Genomic DNA, 18,590 nt, shown 5'->3' with positions numbered 1-18,590 from the left:
AATAACATGAACAAGAAATGAGGCAAAGCGGTTTGCATTCTCTCTGGATTTTAATCTTTAGGAAGAGTTCTGTTTGGAATTACAAAATGCACTTGTAGAAATAGCGGTGAGACAGCTTGAGAGTGCGACAGATAAGATAAGAGTGTGAGAGAGACAGAGTTAGAGAGAGAGAGAGAGAGAGAGAGAGAGGGAGTGCGTGAGAGATCAAAGGTTCCACAGCCAGTTTTAATGAGTACATCATCAGAATTGGCTCTCTGCTGCACCCTGTGACCCCCACAAAAAGTAGAAGGAAGAATACACCACCCGAACTGTACTTACTTTTCTTTGCTTGTATATATATTTTTTTAAAACAGTTCCTATTGTGGTGTCGCAAACATGGTTGTGTTGTGCCTCAACCCCATGTAACAGACGAAAATAAACTCTCACCAAAGCCTCTTTTGTGGTTTTAATCTTTAAACATTTTTTTTTGGTAATTTTTAACCTTTTTTGTTTTCAAAAATAGAAGAAAAAAGGAAACATTGCTTTTTAAAAACATCTATCTACCTATATATCTTTTTTTTTTTTTAATTCCTCTGAATTCATTTATCTGCTTTTTCTTTTATGTCCTGAAGATGACTGTTAACCCACGGTGTGGCATGCACATAGCACATGCATTTCTGGAACTAGATATTTTTTCCTTGTTTTTTAAATCTTACTTAAAAAAAACGTTTTTTTTTTCTCTTCTCAGTAGCGGCTATACATTGCTTTTTGAAGACTTTGTGTGGATAATCAGCGTGTTAGTGGTTTCCACTGCAGTATAGACACAAAGATGGATGGTGAATGTTTGGGGCTTTGCATGTTTCATTCAGGGGGTGTCTGACAACACACACACACACACACACACACACACACACACACACACACACACAAACAATTACAAAGTCAAAGATCGTTACAATAATTTGACTAAAACATCTTAAAGATTTCAAAAGGATTTCTGGAGAGAAAAAAAAATATAAAGCAAAGTAAACACGAAAACAAAACGCCCAGAAAGCATCTAAAACACATACACACACTCATACATGGAACCCCCACTAACACACACACACACACACACACACACCACAACCAGCAGCTACATACTTGGTGTGCTTTCTGATTTGAAAAAATACTTGTCTGTGACATTCCACTGATGTTGGAAAGACACTAATAGGCAGTTTTTTTTTCTTTTCGATTTTTTTTTACGGTGCATTCTCTGGTCAACGTGTGATAGGCCTCCGAGCAAAACGTAGGCCAAACAAATACAAATGAAAAGAATAACGTTAGGGTGGACAGTGGTGTGCGTTAGTGACAAGTGTTGGATTGAGGCACACAGAGTAACACACAGAAATAAATACAAGATATACACAAGTGATACACACACAGATGTTTTCCATGACCATGACAAGGCCAAGACATCTTTTCTCCAACCCACCTGCACTGTGCGATACAGTCGCCGGTGTTTACACCAGGTGAGCACAGACAAAGGTGGTTTACAAGTGAGAGAATGAGCTAAGCAGTTTTCTTGGTGCGCATATACCGTAGAACAACTCTGAATCACAAGTGAAGTTGGAGGAGAAGTACAAAAGACTAGAGGGACAGTGTTTGTCGTACAGCACCACTGGAAGGTCACAAGCGGTGGTGGAACTCTGCTTTAGCGTCCGCAGGAGAGAAGATGCATCCGTTTAAACTGCTGTTTTTCTTTTTTTAAAGGGGACTAAAATTCCCCCGTCGTCCAAATTCTATATGGGCTTTGAAAAACCCGTGAGGAGAAAGGCAGACCTATTGACTGCTATGGATCATCTCAGAATCATGCATGACCTGCTGACTCATTCTCCCACAATGCAACTGTGGGCTTGAGCTCCACCCCCGGGGTTGGAAAAATGATTAGCTGAGCTCCGAAAAAACAAAACAAACAAACATACAGAACAGAATATCAAACCAAAAATGGATAATCGGTCCCATTATCAAGATCATCATGATCATTAGAAGTTATTATATTATCTGTTCATCCATCATTACGGTCAATAACAAAGAAACAACAATGAAGAGTTACTCTCCTTTTGCCGCCTGTCTATTGGTCTCTTTCTCTCGGATGTCCCTGTTTGAACCCCAAACCGTGGAAGACTTTGAGATGTTACGGTTTGTCGGACTTGTTCACCAATATGGACATCGCATCTTTTAGCCACTTTACCCTGCTTCCCCGTGTGTCGTTGTTCCACTATTATTACAAAAAGTTGACTCCACAAAAAATATGTGCAATTCCAGCTGTATCAGTGGCAGGCATCTCGCACGGAATATTCAGACAAGCAAGCAAAAAGTAATCATTTCGTTCAGTTTAGTTACACATTGCAGCGATGAACCTCCCTATAACGTTCTGTCACTTGCTTTGAGTGTAAATGAAGGTAAGTGAGAGGAATGTCATAGGGAGATAGAGAAACAGAAAGGCATTTTTAATCAAAAAGAGAGAAACCCTGCAGACCACAACAGAAAGGACCAATAGAATATCGCCCCCACATACAGTAAATTCTCATTAATGCTATTATTATTATTATTATTTTTTTTGTATCATTCATGCAGGATTCCACAAGGTGTACAACTCCGCAAGTCTAAAAAACGAAGCTGTGTGGGGTGCAACAGAAGATTCAAGCTTCAATGTTTTGAAGAAGTTAAAGAGAAGGAGGAAGAAGAGGCAGGAATAGAAGAAGAAGAAATACCGCAGAAAACAGCTACAGGTTTGTTTGTTGTTTCTGAAACCCATCTCCACGTTTCGGTTTTTCTTCTCTCGCAGGGGGAGGGCTGAGGATGGATACATTGTTTTGTTTTTTCCGGGGAGCAGGGAACAACGTTGAACATCCCAAACACACCCGTCCTGTCGTCGTAGATTTTGACCACGGGACTCATCGACCCAGCGCAACAATCCACAACTCTCTCAGCCAGCCTTCTCACCTCATACAGGCGGAGGGCTCATTGACAGTTTTTGTTCTTATTTAAAAACACAGATGATAAAACTCATCAATATTCAACTGGTGGGCGGGAGATTTGGATTTGATTCTTTTTTTGCAGCTAACTTAACTGACGTTAGCTTTGAGATGCAAAAAAAACAACAACAAAAAACAGTGGTCTTTCTTTTGTCTCTGCTTGTAAAGTGTCTTTTGTCGAGTCGCAACTCTTGACATCTTGTAAGTGGCTGTAGCTCGTTGCCAGAGGCGGAATTTAAGACACACAACGACTAGGGTCCGTCACCCTTCCTGCTTGCATCCTTAAATACTGAAGTTTGGGTTGGTCTTATTTGGCATCAAGATATGAATGCAACAACAATGCAAGCAGAACATGGAGGTGGTTGCCCCTCAGATCCTGCCTCGGCATTCTTGTTCCACCCCTTCATCCTGAAACCCATCCCTTCCTCTAGCCCAGCATCGCCTGGACGTGCCAAGCAGTGGCGGGAGAGGAAAACATTGAACAGGCAAGAAAGAAAGATTCAAGGTTTCCCTTGGCAGTCAGAGCCCTGGCTCAGAGCGTCCCGCCGCCATCTTTTCCCCCCGTCCGTCGATCCCTTTTCCTCCTTACACCCCCCCCCCCCATCCCCCTTCCCCAGGGGGCTAGCACCAGTCATCGTCCTCCGTCTCGCTGTACGGTTCATGCAGGCCCTTGCGGGGACCTCTAGGATGGCCGGCTGGAGGGGGCACCTTGTGAGGCCCCGTGTGCGGAGGTCCATGGGGATGTGTGGATGGCGATGAAGAGCGGTAGCCGTTGGGCAAGCGGCGCTGGGCGGCAGGCTGCATCTGGCCCGGCCCTGGCCCCGTCAGGGCGGTGGTGGGGGGCGGTGCTTGGCCGGCAGTCCTGGCTGAGACGCGACTGGGCTGAGGGTGGGGCTGGGGATGAGGGTGAGGGTGAGGGTGGGGGTGGGGGTGGGGGTTGTTTACAGGGTGCGGCTGGGGGGGAGGGAGGGGATGGGGGTTATGTGGCTGCGGTTGTGGAGGAGGCGGCAGCGGGTGGTTGGCTAGAGAATGCGGGTGGGGGTTGCCACCCTGCGAGGGGTTCTGCTCATAGGCAGGTGGTTCATGGTGGGGCTCGTAGTCCTGGTAGTCCTGATCGTAGAAGCAGCCATCCCCTTCTATGGAGCCGCCTCCTCCACCTGAGTCTCCCCAGCGAGCCGGGGGGTGGTGACCTTGGCGGGATGCGCCATGGTGAGCCATCGGGGGGCCGGCTGGAGGAGGACCCTGTCCCTGGGGAGGCTCAGGAGAAAAGCGGCGGGGGGCCGGGGCCGGGGGTCGCCCCTGCGCCCCCCCAGGCGGTGCGGGCATGGCCTTGCGGACCACGGGGGAGTAGGTGACGTGCGGCCGAGGTGTTGCGGGGGTCTGAGGCAACTGTCGACGGCCTCGTCGGGGCGTACTGGTCCCCGAGGTCGAGGGGACGGGACTTCCGCTGACCGAACTACTGCCCTACACGAAAAGTGAAATAAAGCAAATAAAAAGAACGAACCACAAATTCAACGACAGAACATGTAGAATAAAGAGCGTGGGAGAGGTAGAGTATGAAACAAAGGGAAAGAAAGAATGCAAAGACACAAACAGGACCCAAAGCAAGAGGAAGCATAAAAGCACCAGTCATCATGTGTATGGAGTGGAGGAGAAAGGAGGATGTGGACAAAAAAGATGAGGTTCCAAACAGCACCGTGCACAGACAAGCAACATGTCACGCAGAGGAGAGACAACAAAAGACGACAGGAGAAAAGAAGGGTAAAGGGTTGATTTCTGGAGCAACAAATGAGGTACAGGGTAAATATGATGAATAAACGGACAAAAAATGTGTTTGGTTTCAACTTGTTGTTAGTGTATGTATGCAGTTCTTTTAACACACAAAGGCAAAAATTAATTTGGGGACAGGAAACGATTCTTCCCCAATTAGTCTGCTTTTGTAAAACAAGTTATAACACAAACAAATCAATATATATGACTGAACGGGGTGCATCACGGAGGTTATCATCTCTTCGTTTCCAAATTTAATAGGAAAAGCTTTAGATGACGTGTTTGGAGAGGGAAGGTAGTGGAGGGAACATGAGGGAACGTTGGCACTTCAAAACATTAAGGAAGGGAAGATAAAGACAGCAGTCAGGTACACAAATATACATTTGTATGCATATTTGTTTGGGTTTAACAGTGATTTGATAACAAAGACTTCCCATGACAAACATTTACTTGTATTGACATAATCACACGCAGAATATTGCGTGCATGGACTTAAACATATTCAGGGCAGCAGCAAAAAGTAACGTGGTCCCATAATAATCATTTCTATTCTTCATCAAACCACATTCTTTCTTGAGAGGTGTGACTTTATTGTATTTATGAGGACTGTTTTACCTTATCAAGTGGTCTCTGACAAAAGCTTCCATAATAAAACCACATAAAAAATGTCACACTGAACAGTGTTTTTTTTAATAACTAGCACCGGTTAACCAGTCAATCCGACTAGAGGCTCTTCTTCAGCATTTTTCAGCATAACACTCTCTTTTCAAACTAGACACCACGTGGACACAAAGTTCCCGAAAGCCCACCTGTCTGTGCGTCATGCACTCGCGACCCTCGCTGGGCGATCTTGACCAGCGGCGGTCCCTTTCCCTCTCCCTGTCGTGGTCCCTCTCGTGGTCCCTCTCGTGGTCCCTCTCGTGGTCCCTGTCGTGGTCTCTGTCGTGGTCCCTGTCGTGGTCCCTGTCGTGGTCCCTGTCGTGCTCCCTGTCGTGCTCCCTGTCGTGGTCCCTCTCGTGCTCTCTGTCGCGGGAGTTCCTGTGTCCGTAGTCGGCCCCTCGCTCTGCTACATAGCGCTCCTTGTCCACTGAGCCGTGGTGGTGGTGATGGTGGTGGTGGTGCTTTCGGTCTTTGGACCGGCCGCGGTCTCGGTCGCGATCCTTGTCCTTGGACGTGAGGTCCCCTGACTGGGTGGTCGTGCTCAGGTCTGTGCCCAGGCCTTGACGAAAAAACATTGCTATGAGATTAGATACAAACACAACATAAGGAATATAAATATAAAATAATTTGTATTATATTGTTGCATCTGCGTTAACAGCATCATGCCGTTGTTATCTATACATGTGGTTATTTGTGTGTGTGTGGTCTCTCACACCTGTGTCACCCTCCGTGTAGCGACAGAGGGACCTCTCAGATGCACGATGGCCCCGGTCTTTTCGGCGGTGTCCATGTCTGGAAGTCCTCCCCTCCTCGGGTACACACTCCATGCTGTAGTCGTCTGCACCTCCTCTGTCTCTCTGGCCCCGCCCACACCTGCTGTGGCCCAGCGACGAGGCCGAGCGCTTCATGGAACTGCTGTCATTGATGGTCTGTGAGAGAGAGAGGGAGAGACCCCCCCCGAGGAAGGGAGGGAGAAAGAGGGAAAGATGCAGGGAGAGAAGTTTCCTTTGATTGTCGAGTGTTGGCTGCAAGGCTCGAGGGACATTCTGCGATGTGTGCGTAGGTATGTTTGGCACCCGTTTCTTGAAACCCAATGAAAGCCCAACTACACATTTTAAAATATATACATTTTATAGGGCAGGGATCGGCAGAAAGCAGACTTGGTGCTGCATCAGAATTATTTCTGTAATTATCAAAACAAATGATTATTTGTCATGTCTGTCATTCTGCACCAACCTGCTGAACAGGATCCAATGTGAAGAACTCCTGTTTCAAATGAAGTCCAATGAGCAGAGTAATGCTAATAAAATATAAAACGCTAATATAAAATTTAACTATTTTCAGATAGTGTTTTTGATCTTGTATGTTACCAGGTGAATAAAATAATATATGTTTTAAGAATTCATATAACAGGCTTGTGTCTCCATTCCACCTGCAGTGACCACCTGATGAGACCAACTGTCTCAGGGCTGAAACTGTGCTAACAGCCGAACCCTGATACAGAGGAGTAGAAAAAAGTATATAAGAAAAAGAATAACGTGAAATAAAGTAAAAGAGATGATCTCAAACGGCCATGCCTTCCATGCTTCTGCAACTGGCTTCGTAAAAGTAAAAAAAGGAGATAGAAATGTCACTGCGACTTGCAGCAGTCCTCCGTCCCGGCCATCCAAAACCCCCAAAACATGACACATTCCAGGCTTCACCAAACCCCTCTGTTTCCTCTACTCTGCTGCAGCCATGCAGGCACACAGGGGGTTGCCCTGAGTCATCTAGCCAAACGAGAACCTCCTCTGCAGTGCCGAGGCTTCGCGCTCTGAGATGGGACAGCAGGACAGAGCCTACGGTGGCACAAGCCGCCGACCGGGTCACGCAAACCGCATCGGGGTTTCTCCAGTGCTGGGTCCTTTCGGCTGCTGGGCCGGGCCAGTTCCCCAGTTATTGCGCATTAGACGAATCGAATGCCAGGTGATGGATTTATTCATCACCGATTCATCTGGCCTCAGAGGACGAGCACTGAGAGAATCCCAACAACACACACGTCACATACCCTCTCTCTGTCTCTCACCTCACATTCTCTCGCACAAAAACACACTCCCTCCTAAGCACATTCCAAACAAATTCCGTGCATGCAGGTGTGAATGGAGACTCGCGAGACAGGCGGGGGGGGACCTGAAGACAGATAGCGGAGGAGCACGAGCAGCAGCTGACAGAGAGAGCAGCAGAGACACAGAGGACACGGGACAGTGGGGCGCGACCGTTGATGACCACAGGGGACGTGCGCAGATGCAGCAAATGCTGGGGTGCGTTTTGGAAGCTGGCCCTGTGTCAGATTAGGTCATGCCAGAAAAGGTTTCCCCGATCCGATCGGCAAAGAAAACCGCTGTCGTGATGGCGATGACGACAGAATACGGAGAAATGGCAAATGGCGACAAGAGAGGTTGCAAGAGGGCGCGAGAGTTAAAGGGGAGAGAAGAGGAGGAGGAGAAAGACAAGACTTGGGAAGACAGGGTACATACACTGAGGTTACTGCCACGTTGTCTCCCTTTCCTCCGCTGCTGTATGAGCACAGAGAAGACGCACGCACACGCAAAAAGAGCCACGGAGGCGTCGTCACACATTCACACAAAACCAAGAAGAAGGAAGGAGAGTAAGGGAGACAGGAATGGGTTGATTCACAGTAGAAGAGAGAAATGGGGTACAGTGGAGTACAAAGAAAAAAGAGTGTTAGGTGGAGGTTCAACAGCGGAGAGGGGGAGGAAGAAGACAGAAGGAGGGACAGAGAATAAGAGTTTGATTAGACACTGAAGAAGCAGTGAAGGTGGAAGAGAAACACTTACCACAGAAACTTGGAGGGGGGGGGGGAAACAGGGTTATATAGACAAGGTCACCATGAAAATGCTCAAACAACAGCCCCTACGGTCACAACAGCAATGAGGACAATCAGCAAAGTACACAGATGGATATCCACACACACACACACTCATACACTTAACTCAGACTGACAGGCAGAAGTGACTCAGGAGGAGATTCATTACACAGAAAGAACTGTGGGACCCACGTACATATGTCACACACTCGCACGCACCCACACACACACACAAATGTAACGCGTAATTTACTGCTGCCTCCGGTCCTTATTGAAAAATAAAACAAAACAAAGAAAAAGCCCTCAAAATCCAAAGAGTTCAGCACGGGCAAAACCTTTGACAGGAAGGAAGAGGCAGTTTAGTAGAAAAACAAATCAAAGAAACGAGTACCAAACCAAAAAAAAAAGAGAAAATAAATGATCACAGGGCAGGGAGGTGTGTAAGTGTGTATAGTGCGTGTTTGTATGTATTTAAAAATATGTTGTGCGCATAAGACAACTAGAGCACTCATCGAGGTATGGAACAGGATAAAATGCATGAGTGTGTCGGATGGAAACACCCATGGATAAAAATCTCCATGCAGGAGGCAGGATGAGAGGAAGAGATGACAACAGGAGAGGATGATGAGCCGAAGGTCTCACTTTGCCTTGCTGCGGTCCTTTGGAATTCAAAGGTCAACGTTTGAGGCTTTAGCCAAAAATATGGTACCAACAGCACATCCTGTTTGACATCATTCACATTGTTGTTGGTCCTTTGGCTTAAAAAATGAAACCGTTCAGAACCACACCAGTAGTAAAAGGAATTTGTCGATAAGGTCTTCATTTAGCAAAAAACCCCACCAGCCAAACTTTCCCCAACAAGGATTCCAGCAACCACAGCAATAAATGTTTGAGAAACAAGTCGGACCTTTTGAGAATGTGATCTTTTCAAACAAAAGACGAGGAACAGAGACGATGGGGTAAATAGAGAGAGAGTGGAAAGATGAGAATGCTGCTCACTTGATTGTTGCCTGGGAGGCGGGGCATGGAAGCGGCCCTGCCATGGCCTTCCATTGGTGGAAAGTGCTCAGTATCCGAGTAACCATCTTGCCCCATCTCTCTCATCTCTACCGTCTGAAAGCAGAGCAGCAGAGCAGGAGATGGTGTGACGGCCGCCATGAAAACTGATGGGTGGGTGGGTTTGTTACAGAGAATTGAGGGTCTCAGAGTTAAAAATAGTCAGTGGGAGAATTTGGTGAGTGTGTGTGTGTGTGTGTGAGGAGGAACCTTCTTTGTTAATTCTTTCTTTTTTTTAATTATGCGATGAATGAAAAAAGGAATAAATTGTTTGGATCTTCAGTTTATAAGTACACTCCAAATAAAATCTAATTTTGGCTTTGCAAAGGCTGCTGTCAAAAATGGAGCAGGAAGCAAATGTAAAGATACCCTCTTTAATGACATCAATGGCAGATGGAGAAGCTCGGGAGCAGGAATGGATTTGAAGGGAATCCCGGAAACTGATCACATGACAATGTTTGCAGGTGCTGAGGCCAAGTACACTAACTGCGTTAAAGCAATTCAGTTTGGTTTACATGAAGTTATCAAGTCATAAACAAGCAAATTCCCACCACAAAAATGAGAAAGTCTATTTTGTTTGGAGTACACCTTGACAACTGGAGCTGAATTTGGCAGCTGGCACAATTTAAAAAAGAGACGTGGAGATCGAACATTAACTATAATGAAATAAAAAAACTCTAAATTATGCAATTAAAGAAATGGATAACCACTTACAGCATGTGCTGACTGACGTCTGTCTTCTCATTACATTTTAGGGTTTGGGGATTTGGTGTCTACAATCTCATGTTGTTGTTTCTGTTTCTGCCTTATTCAACTGTAGGTCATCAATTGATGTCATTTGAATAGAGGCGACAGCCACTCTCTTCTATGCAACTCCTGAGTTTAAACTTCTCCACACCTCGAATTGCGGATGGATGTAGAGAGGTGGCTTTGTTATGGGGGCTGACTGATACAGGCCCTCCAGGAGGTCTACAAGCAGAGAGGTTTATGATGACAGGGACATGAAGCACTCTGAAGAGGGGCCAGATAGACTCTGAATGACATGTGGAAACATCCGGTGAAGGAAACGAGGAGACATGGAACTAGTCAAAGAAAGGTTTTCTTTTTTAAGTCTACGGAGGAGATCATAACTAGAAGATGTCCTACTGAGTAGAAACAATAAAGGCAGCGAGGCAGAAGAGATGTGACAATATGCTCTGAGCTTCTCTCGTTTTTAACAAGGTGGTTTCAGATTATAGAGGACCGCAGTAGGATGCATTCTTTTTTTCCTCAACTCCTGGAAAACCATCAACCGTAAGTTCATAATACTGATACTGATTTGACTAGAATGGAGAGTTAACACATGGAACAAGAAGCCATTTAACACCCTGCTGTATTTCTACTTTAACTTCAGCTATAATGAAGGGAACACAAACCTGATGTCCTTATGTCCTTACACAGAGGTTATGAATAACAGGGACACATATTTCAATGGAGATGGATTTGCAACTACATGAAGATCGTAGATCATTTTAACATTTAAGTGTCCTCAATGCTTCGTTGGGAGTTCATGCGATGACATGAAAGTAAAACACGAATGTTGAATGGGGTCGAGTGTTTGAGTACTTTGTTGGTCGTATTTTCTATCTGTGCAGTGCGTGAATGCTGTTTGATGTCGTCCCGGGGGGGTGCGCGCGTGTGTGCACTCTCTACCTGAGAGTTGCTCATGCGTCCCAGGCCATCCTCAGGGTGTCCCTCGGGGGTCCAGCTGCCAGCCTTCTGGGACATCTCCTGAGCACGAGCCGTGACCCATGATTGGCTCTCCGGGACCCCCCCCTCCACCGGCCTGTGACGCGCACAAACACACCATCCCAGATAACTCGTCCTTAATCTGTCTGCCTTTCCACAAACCGACCTCCTTACTAAAATAAATCGGGACAAACGAATCCAACTCACAGGCTGTTGACGGTCTCGGTGGTCTCGGGCGGAGGGAGGGCGTTGTTAAGTCCCGGGCCCCCATCCTGGGTGGGGGAAGGAGGCTCCACGCGCTGAAACAGTAATGGCGTTCGATTCTGTGTGAGATATACAACATGGCCGTCGCCAGCTATCAGGCAGACTGACAGGGGAATGGGGGGAGAGGGGGCAGAGCAGGGAACAGAGGGGCAGGTAGAGAGGGGGGCTGTCGGCTGATGCGAGGCCAGGCAAAAGAGGTAATGAGGTAAAAGGGGGGAATAAATGAGAGCGAGGGAGTCTCGAGCAATTGAGGGGGGGATGGAGGGAACCGCCGACCCTTCGAGGCATTCAGTGCGGGACTCTAACCATCGACAGGCTTTGTAAGGTCCGATAAGGATGTGGAATTCACCCACCGCGTATGGAATTATAAGAGAATGATCATAAGAGTGATCATTCCAGATTCCATCGGACACTTAGACAGAAAAACAGAACCTCAACATCAAACGGGAGGAATAAAAGGGGGCCTCGTTCAAAGGTCGATGGAGGGCATCACGGCAGAGACACACTAGAACAATCCTGTGGATGGGAACATATAGCAGTTGAAATGCAGGATAAGACAATGCTATGTTCACTGTCATTCATTTACAAGTCATCTACTTTAAACGTCTAAACAGTCCTACCTAATAACTAACACATGAAGTAAGGTGAGAGAGGTGTAGCACAGCACAGGTCCTCTTTAGCATTACAATTTTTCACTTTTGAGCTTCTTAATTTATAAACCTAGAGGACTGCGAAGGTAGGATGAAGAGGGTGGAGAAGGTTTGTGGACATCGGTGCAACAGTGTCTTTGCACGTGCAATGAGACATCAGGTTGGTGAGTGTCCTCAGATGCATGCATCTCGTTATGTTTACGGTCCATGCTGGATGCATAAACCTGTTAGGGACCATCATATTTTACTTCTGATATCATTGATTCAAGATATCATCTCATCATCTGATTTACTCAGATAAAGTACAGCAAAATCAAAGTTGAGGGGATCCCCTCTGTCCCGGACCTTCAGGGTAGGGTGCAGCAATGATGCAGTCACGATGCAAATCTTTAAGTCAGCTAACAAGCATAAGTGATGGGGAGTGAGGATTTACAGCATCTTTAAAAGCAGTCCACCTCAAGGGCTCTGACAACAAACTCGCCTTCTTCAAGGCAAGCCAAGATTTCTCAGGGAAACTGCTAAATAACTGCTACACTCTGATGGAAATTATCCAGTAAATTAGAATTTTAAATGTGAAAAGTACAATTACGTTGCATTTATTTGTGCCAAAACACAAAAAAGCACTGAAAAAGCAAAGAGTGATGAACTTTGCCCAGCAGATGGCAGCACTGTTTTGTCTGTTGGAGAGTTGGATTTGTGTTTTTGTGTGTTTGCAGCTGCCCTTTATGCCCCTTTTAGGCGGCTGTCCACATCGTTATGTCAGCCTTTTTTTTCTCAGAGGTTGTCACAGCCCAAGCTTATATGAATGTGACTGCAGCCCTGCAGCCTGGGAATCTGTGCGGTCAGTCTGCCTTTGACTTTAAAGGGTCGGATGCAGGTAGAGCGGAGCGGCATTCCCCCTGGAGACAGCAGTACCTGCTCATCACGAAGGGCCTGCGAGCGCTTGATCTTGCTCTGGCGGTAGTACTCCATGATCATCATAGCTGCGTAGATTTTCCCCACTGTCAAGTCTGTGGCTGCTGAGAGAATGACAAGTTACCCTGCAAGATTAGACCTTTTGGAATGGACCCTGAGCGCGAGGAATGGTAGAAAGGGGTGAGGCATGCACACAAACGGAGAAACATCTCACGCACAACATTGAGCAAGTAGTCTTTTCACAGAGAGATTTTTTTCTTTTTAACTGTAACTTACTTTAGTTTGACTCGGTATAGCATTTACAGTTATCACAGACAGAACCTTGCAACCAAAGCAACTCATTGGGATCATAGAAAATTCAGTCGCTCCAGGGAATCTGCAATCAAGTGATCGCGAGAATCAATGCAAAAGTTATCAACAAAAACAGAATGAATGAAAAATAAAAACTGTGATATCTTGACTTGGACTTGATTGCACAAAACATTCTAATAGCAAATCGCTTGCATTTCAAGAACGGAAGTAAATATCAGATCATGCAACTGTGCATTAGCACCTGTGCATTTCTTCTCAGCGTAATAAGACTAAAAATATATACGCTATCTAAAGCACAGCAAGCCTAGGGGACACAGCTGATTGGCCCCTGAAGTGAAAAGACGTCTATAGAGGGTTGATCTATAGTGAGGCACCCTCTGATCTGAGGCACAGGGAGAGATAGGGGTCGGGTGTATTCTGTAGCTAAATGTAAGCACAGGAGAATGGGAATCGTCTAGTTGTTTGGTGTCTACGTGCAGCCCGAGCTTTTCTCAGTGCACCTGTCGTGTCTTGTGCATGGGCGAGGTAACGTGCCAGCTGTATCAGAGGGTGCAGCAGTTAGAGAGAGACTGACTGAGAGAAGCGGTCCTCAGGTGGCGTGAAGAGAAACAACGTTGGAGCAGTGGGCGGCACACAGGGCGGCTGCATCCGAGCCACATTGCTGCGCCTGCACAACACTCTGCAACTTACACTTGTGTGGTGTAACCAGCAAATCCAGAGTCTTCTGGGAGAGGTTGGGCCAGATTGCCATCATCTCTTTCCTCAGCTCTGCGTCCATCTGGTGCTTGTCAATGCCACCTACGCAGATTCATCAAGCACGCGCATGCACGTATATACGGATACACATGCACATATATTACATATATTACATGGATATTAATGCCAAAGTTACAGAACACGTATGAATGTTTATAAATAGCAGTTCAACCATTCACCCATTCAGATTGATAAAAAATGTGAAAGGGAAAACAAGGACGGACAAACAAACACATGATTTGTATTAGTACGTGTATCATAATTTCTAATCATCAAATCTTAACTGCATTGAAAAATGTACAGTTTTAAGTGGTTGGGAGAACTTCTAAAGGATCTCGTACACAAACTGCTACACAAAGTGATCTACTGCCATGAACATCCCGCTGTAATCCAGCTACTGTGGGAGAAGCATCGAGAAGAGCTGAAGGTTTCTGGCTTCAGCACAGAAATAGCACCACGGGGGTACAAGACAAAGTAGAAGGCAGCCAGTGAAAATTGGAATCAAAGGAGGAAAGAGGGATTCCAAACCTTCCGCGCCCTTGGCGATCTTGATGTCCAGTGCCGTGCGGATCAAGGCCATGAGGGTGGAGTTGAAGTGGACCGAGTTGTCGTCGGCCACAGGCAGATCCATCCGAAGCAGTCTCTGTGGGAGAGCCAATCAGGGTGAGAACATGGGGCGGCAAGTGGAGCGGCACGCGTGTGGAACCTCCAGGTGACAAAAGGGGAGGGAGGGAGGGGTTTGGGTAAGGAGTTTGAAGGAGCTTTGCACATCACCTGTAGCAGGCCCCGGCTGTCTGTCTACCTTCAACAAATGGCTCAGGCTCAGCTGCCGTCAGGTTAGGAATATTTTATGCAAAGTACCAATTTTTAGGCGTTCACAGATTTGAATCCGTTTTGTCATTTGAGAGAACCTGTGAGTGCAAAAGATTCTTCCTTCAACTGGTATATTAACTTATCCTACAGCCATAATGTTATCAATGCATGTTTGTTAAAATCCAAAAGACCTCACAGGTTGGTTAAACCGACAAGCTTGAGCCTTCCAAAAAGTAACAGGCGGAGTTGCGGGTAATCCAGAGCTCCCCCTGCGGGTTTGGAGGTTCACAGTGAAAACAACAGCGACCAGATGATTACCCAATAAACAAAAAACAACCAAGGGACCAATCTAAGGAAGGGGGAACGTTGTTTATTGTTTGTTGGTTTGATCCTTCATAGGTCTTGTTGGTTTATAATTGAAACAGACAGCACACAGACGCACACCAACTCACGGGTGACAGAGTGACTTTCGTGTGTGTTTGTTGACAGGAGACGGCGACAAACCCAAACATGCAGCTAATCATGCCTCCCCCAAATGCGAGTTAAATGTCTCTCCTTTAATCCATTCATTAAAACTTTCTTTTAATCTCTACCCTTCCCCCTCCCCCAAAACCGTTCTTGCACATCCCTCCCTCATGCGGCATGCGATGCACACACAATATGCCTCCCAGGACAAGCAGCTGCACAGCCGTACACGGAAAGCATCCTCTGTTGGCGACATTAAAATGATTTTGTGAGTTGTTTTAACGTTGGAATTATCAAAGGGAATAAAACAATTTGTGGAAGATCGGGCGAGGCTGAGATAGTAGAGCACCTTCGCTCATTCGCAATTTTTCTGATGTCTGAAGTATGAAAAATGGGCACAGACTTGGAGGGTTAATAGGTGAGAGAGAGCAGCATTCTGTGGAAAAAGAAAGATGATAAAGAAACAAAAAATGGCTTCCATGAAAGTAGCGTTTTGGTGCTAAGACGCAAAATGGTTGTTGAGGCAAAAATAATCCAGATGTATGTAGAAAATATGAGGAGAAAATAAATATCTATTCTGCCATAAGATACATATAATAATAGGTGATAGGGAAAGGCTATGGGGCCGAGAGATAGAGAAATATAAATCAATAGGCCAATGCGTTATGAGCTGGAGCGTGTAAATAGAAAATGTGACCAAAAATAGACAGACTAAAGATCAAATTAGGAAAAAAAGAAAAGAGCATCACCAGACGTAGTCGGTGGTGTCTGTAAGAAAGCGGTCCTGCCTGAAGTATCCGCTGTGCCTCTTCAGGACAGAGAAGATCAAAGGTTAAGAGATGTGGAGCAAGATGGGTCATTGTTCTGTGGACTGTTGGAAGGTCAAAGGGAAGGTTTGGATTTCACTCATTGGCAAGAGGCTTTGGAAAAATGGTCCGGGAGAGTAAATAATAAACACATAGAAGGTGGCCTTCTGGAAAATTCTTCCAGTGGTCATTTGAAAAAGGGTCAGGGTGAGGTGTTAGGGGAGCCAAAAGGAACACGTGAATACTGTTAGGTTGTTGGGCAGTGGGATAGCGGATCTAGCTTTCAGGGAAATTAAATTCAGGGGGAAGGCTTTTAAGGTAAAGATATTTGAAAGGAAAACCAAAGGATGATGGGAAAAGGAAAGCATCAAACGTAAGCTCGGGATAAAAAACAAGAGGTGCAAAGAACCTGGGTCAAATAATGTATTTTAGGCCACACAGGCAACCGCTGTTTATTATTTTAATGTAATTGAGAAGGCATACATGGACAAAGAAAATAACCGAATGTAAATTGTAAAGAGTTACAGGAATACACAGGAATGCCCTGGTATTGAAGCATGAGCCATATGAACTGTAAAGAGATTAAAATGTCAGTACTATTTGCCCCAGGTGTGCAGGAGGAAGAGAAGGGAGTTGGATGAAGCATGGTTAGCGATGGAGTGATCTCCTGTGGCTACAGGCTGTTTTGTCAGCTGCCCCCCCCCCCCCCCCCCCCACAGCGATCTGCCAATGATGCTTCATGAGAGGTGTTACAGGAACATGTGGTAACATATCCATTCATTTGTTATCATTTTGTACGTTTCTACTCTGATAACAATCAGTCTAAGATCAGTTGCATCTGTGCATATTTGACATACAGGGGTCTGTGCATGGGGCCGGTGGTGGTGGCTATTGACCATGCAGAAGGCAGGTGAGGGTGTGTTATGTGTGGGGAGGGGAGCAATATGCAGAGATGAGGGGTGGGGGGGGGGGGGGGGGGGGGCTGGAAACAGAATAGAACTGCATTGACGACAGAGCCAAAGGACAAAGAGAAGATTGGACTTGCAGATAGAAAAGGCTGCTTGGGGGCTTGGAGCTGCTACGTGAAGGGTGACAGAAAAAGTGCTTCGGCATCGCGACCGAAGGCTCTCTGAGGGAAGCGCTTCACCGAGACAAGCCCGTCTGCTCTCTCTACCATTAGATAGAAATAACACGGCATAATATCTGTGTAGGTTGATGGGACTTAATTGTGTGTGTGTGTGTGTGTCTGCCACATCCACAGGACGGAACGAGTCAGAGGACGTAAGTCTAGTGGACCTTCCAAGCCCTGCTGCACACGCATGTTTCTGTGTTTCATGTGTGTCTTCATGGGGGAAATGTTTATCTGATTGATTAACATCTTTAGTGCTTGTTGTCCCTGGATGTATAAATAAATATATATTACTGATGTACACGCTTAAAAATGACACTGTGGATTTACATGTGCATGGCTTTTGCATGTTTGTGTAAGTGAGCTTGTGTGTCCATCGTACACGGCGCAAACGAGCTGAGAAGGTCCCTCTTTTTCGTCCCCTCCTGTGGATACACCCCCCCCCCTCCCCGCCCCCAGCCTAACCCTTCACCCTAGTTGTTCCTGCTACACCCACCCACCCGCCAGTCCCACACCACCACACAACGCCACAACACCGACCAGCTCACCCCCACTTTCCACCAAAAGGAACAGAAACAAAACTAAAGAAACAACGACACTAAATTTGACACCACGTTGAGCGCTCAAATCCCTGGCCCCCGCCCTCCTGGACCCCCACCCCCCCACCGACACCCATAGGAGACTCGGGTAAGGATGGGCTCCTTTCTGACCTTGTAGGCCACCCGTGCTGGACACCTCTTCCCGAGGCCTAGTGGAGGACACATGTGCCTCAGCATGTCATACATTTCCCTGCAACTGATCCTGCCACTGCATCATCAGCCAGTGCCATCACCCCGTTAACCAAAGCACAAAAAAAAGGAGAGATGGAGATATTCAGATAGGGAGAGAATTGGGGAGGAGAGAGATTGATCAGAGGGTAGAGATGAAAAGAGAGAAGAATATCACATTGTTAGAGATCGAGGAGAGAAAAAGAGAGAAAAAGACCAAAAAAAAAGAGAGTAGAAGAACAAAAACAGAGAGACAAGGTTATTGGGCGGATTCGGGACTTCGGCCGCGTGGCTTCTCAATGAGCTTCAGCGCTATCCGACAGTTTGTCACGTCAAAAAGTAGAGAGGGAGATTTAAGGGTGAAATGTCCGCTAGTAGTATTATAAGACAATGAAGGCCCTGCGTGTGTGTGTGTGTGTGTGTGCACAGAAGAGAGGGGCAGAGCATGACAGCGAGCACCAAGCTGCTGCTCCTCGGACGAGAGGGGGGCGGGGTGGGGGGTGGTAGGAGGAGGAAGGGGTGTCAATGCAGTTTCTGTCTTTCCCCCAACCCCCAAAAACCAAGAACAATGCAACACTACAGTGAGCAGCCGTAGCTTGCTTCATTATAGCCACAGCTCTCTAAGCAAAACAAA

The 18,590-nt window shown here is 46.4% G+C and overlaps 1 protein-coding gene across 11 annotated transcripts in view; it reads right to left on the bottom strand.

Moving 5' to 3' along the window:
* Positions 1-31: 31 nt before the first annotated feature.
* cacna1aa (calcium channel, voltage-dependent, P/Q type, alpha 1A subunit, a) overlaps positions 32-18,590 on the bottom strand; it is a 64,337-nt gene continuing 45,778 nt past the window's right edge. For 4 of the 11 annotated variants that reach the window (XM_078083923.1, XM_078083928.1, XM_078083930.1 and 1 more), the window contains 10 exons: positions 14,505-14,619; positions 13,911-14,018; positions 12,909-13,012; positions 11,287-11,402; positions 11,044-11,176; positions 9,295-9,408; positions 7,946-7,984; positions 6,145-6,358; positions 5,579-5,988; positions 32-4,463 (listed from right to left, as the gene is read on the bottom strand). In XM_078083923.1, the coding sequence (XP_077940049.1) occupies positions 3,621-4,463; positions 5,579-5,988; positions 6,145-6,358; positions 7,946-7,984; positions 9,295-9,408; positions 11,044-11,176; positions 11,287-11,402; positions 12,909-13,012; positions 13,911-14,018; positions 14,505-14,619 (2,196 nt within the window). In that variant the 3' untranslated portion in view covers positions 32-3,620. Of the gene's footprint in view, positions 4,464-5,578; positions 5,989-6,144; positions 6,359-7,945; positions 7,985-9,294; positions 9,409-11,043; positions 11,177-11,286; positions 11,403-12,908; positions 13,013-13,910; positions 14,019-14,504; positions 14,620-17,899; positions 17,997-18,590 lie in introns of all 11 variants that reach the window. The other 7 variants (XM_078083924.1, XM_078083926.1, XM_078083925.1 and 4 more) reach the window with 7 other exon arrangements.

This window comes from Gasterosteus aculeatus, chromosome 11, assembly GCF_964276395.1.
Source record: "Gasterosteus aculeatus chromosome 11, fGasAcu3.hap1.1, whole genome shotgun sequence".
NCBI classification, from domain to species: Eukaryota; Metazoa; Chordata; class Actinopteri; order Perciformes; family Gasterosteidae; genus Gasterosteus; species Gasterosteus aculeatus.
Note: the sequence above shows the minus strand (reverse complement) of the source record. Positions and strands in the feature narration are given on the sequence as shown.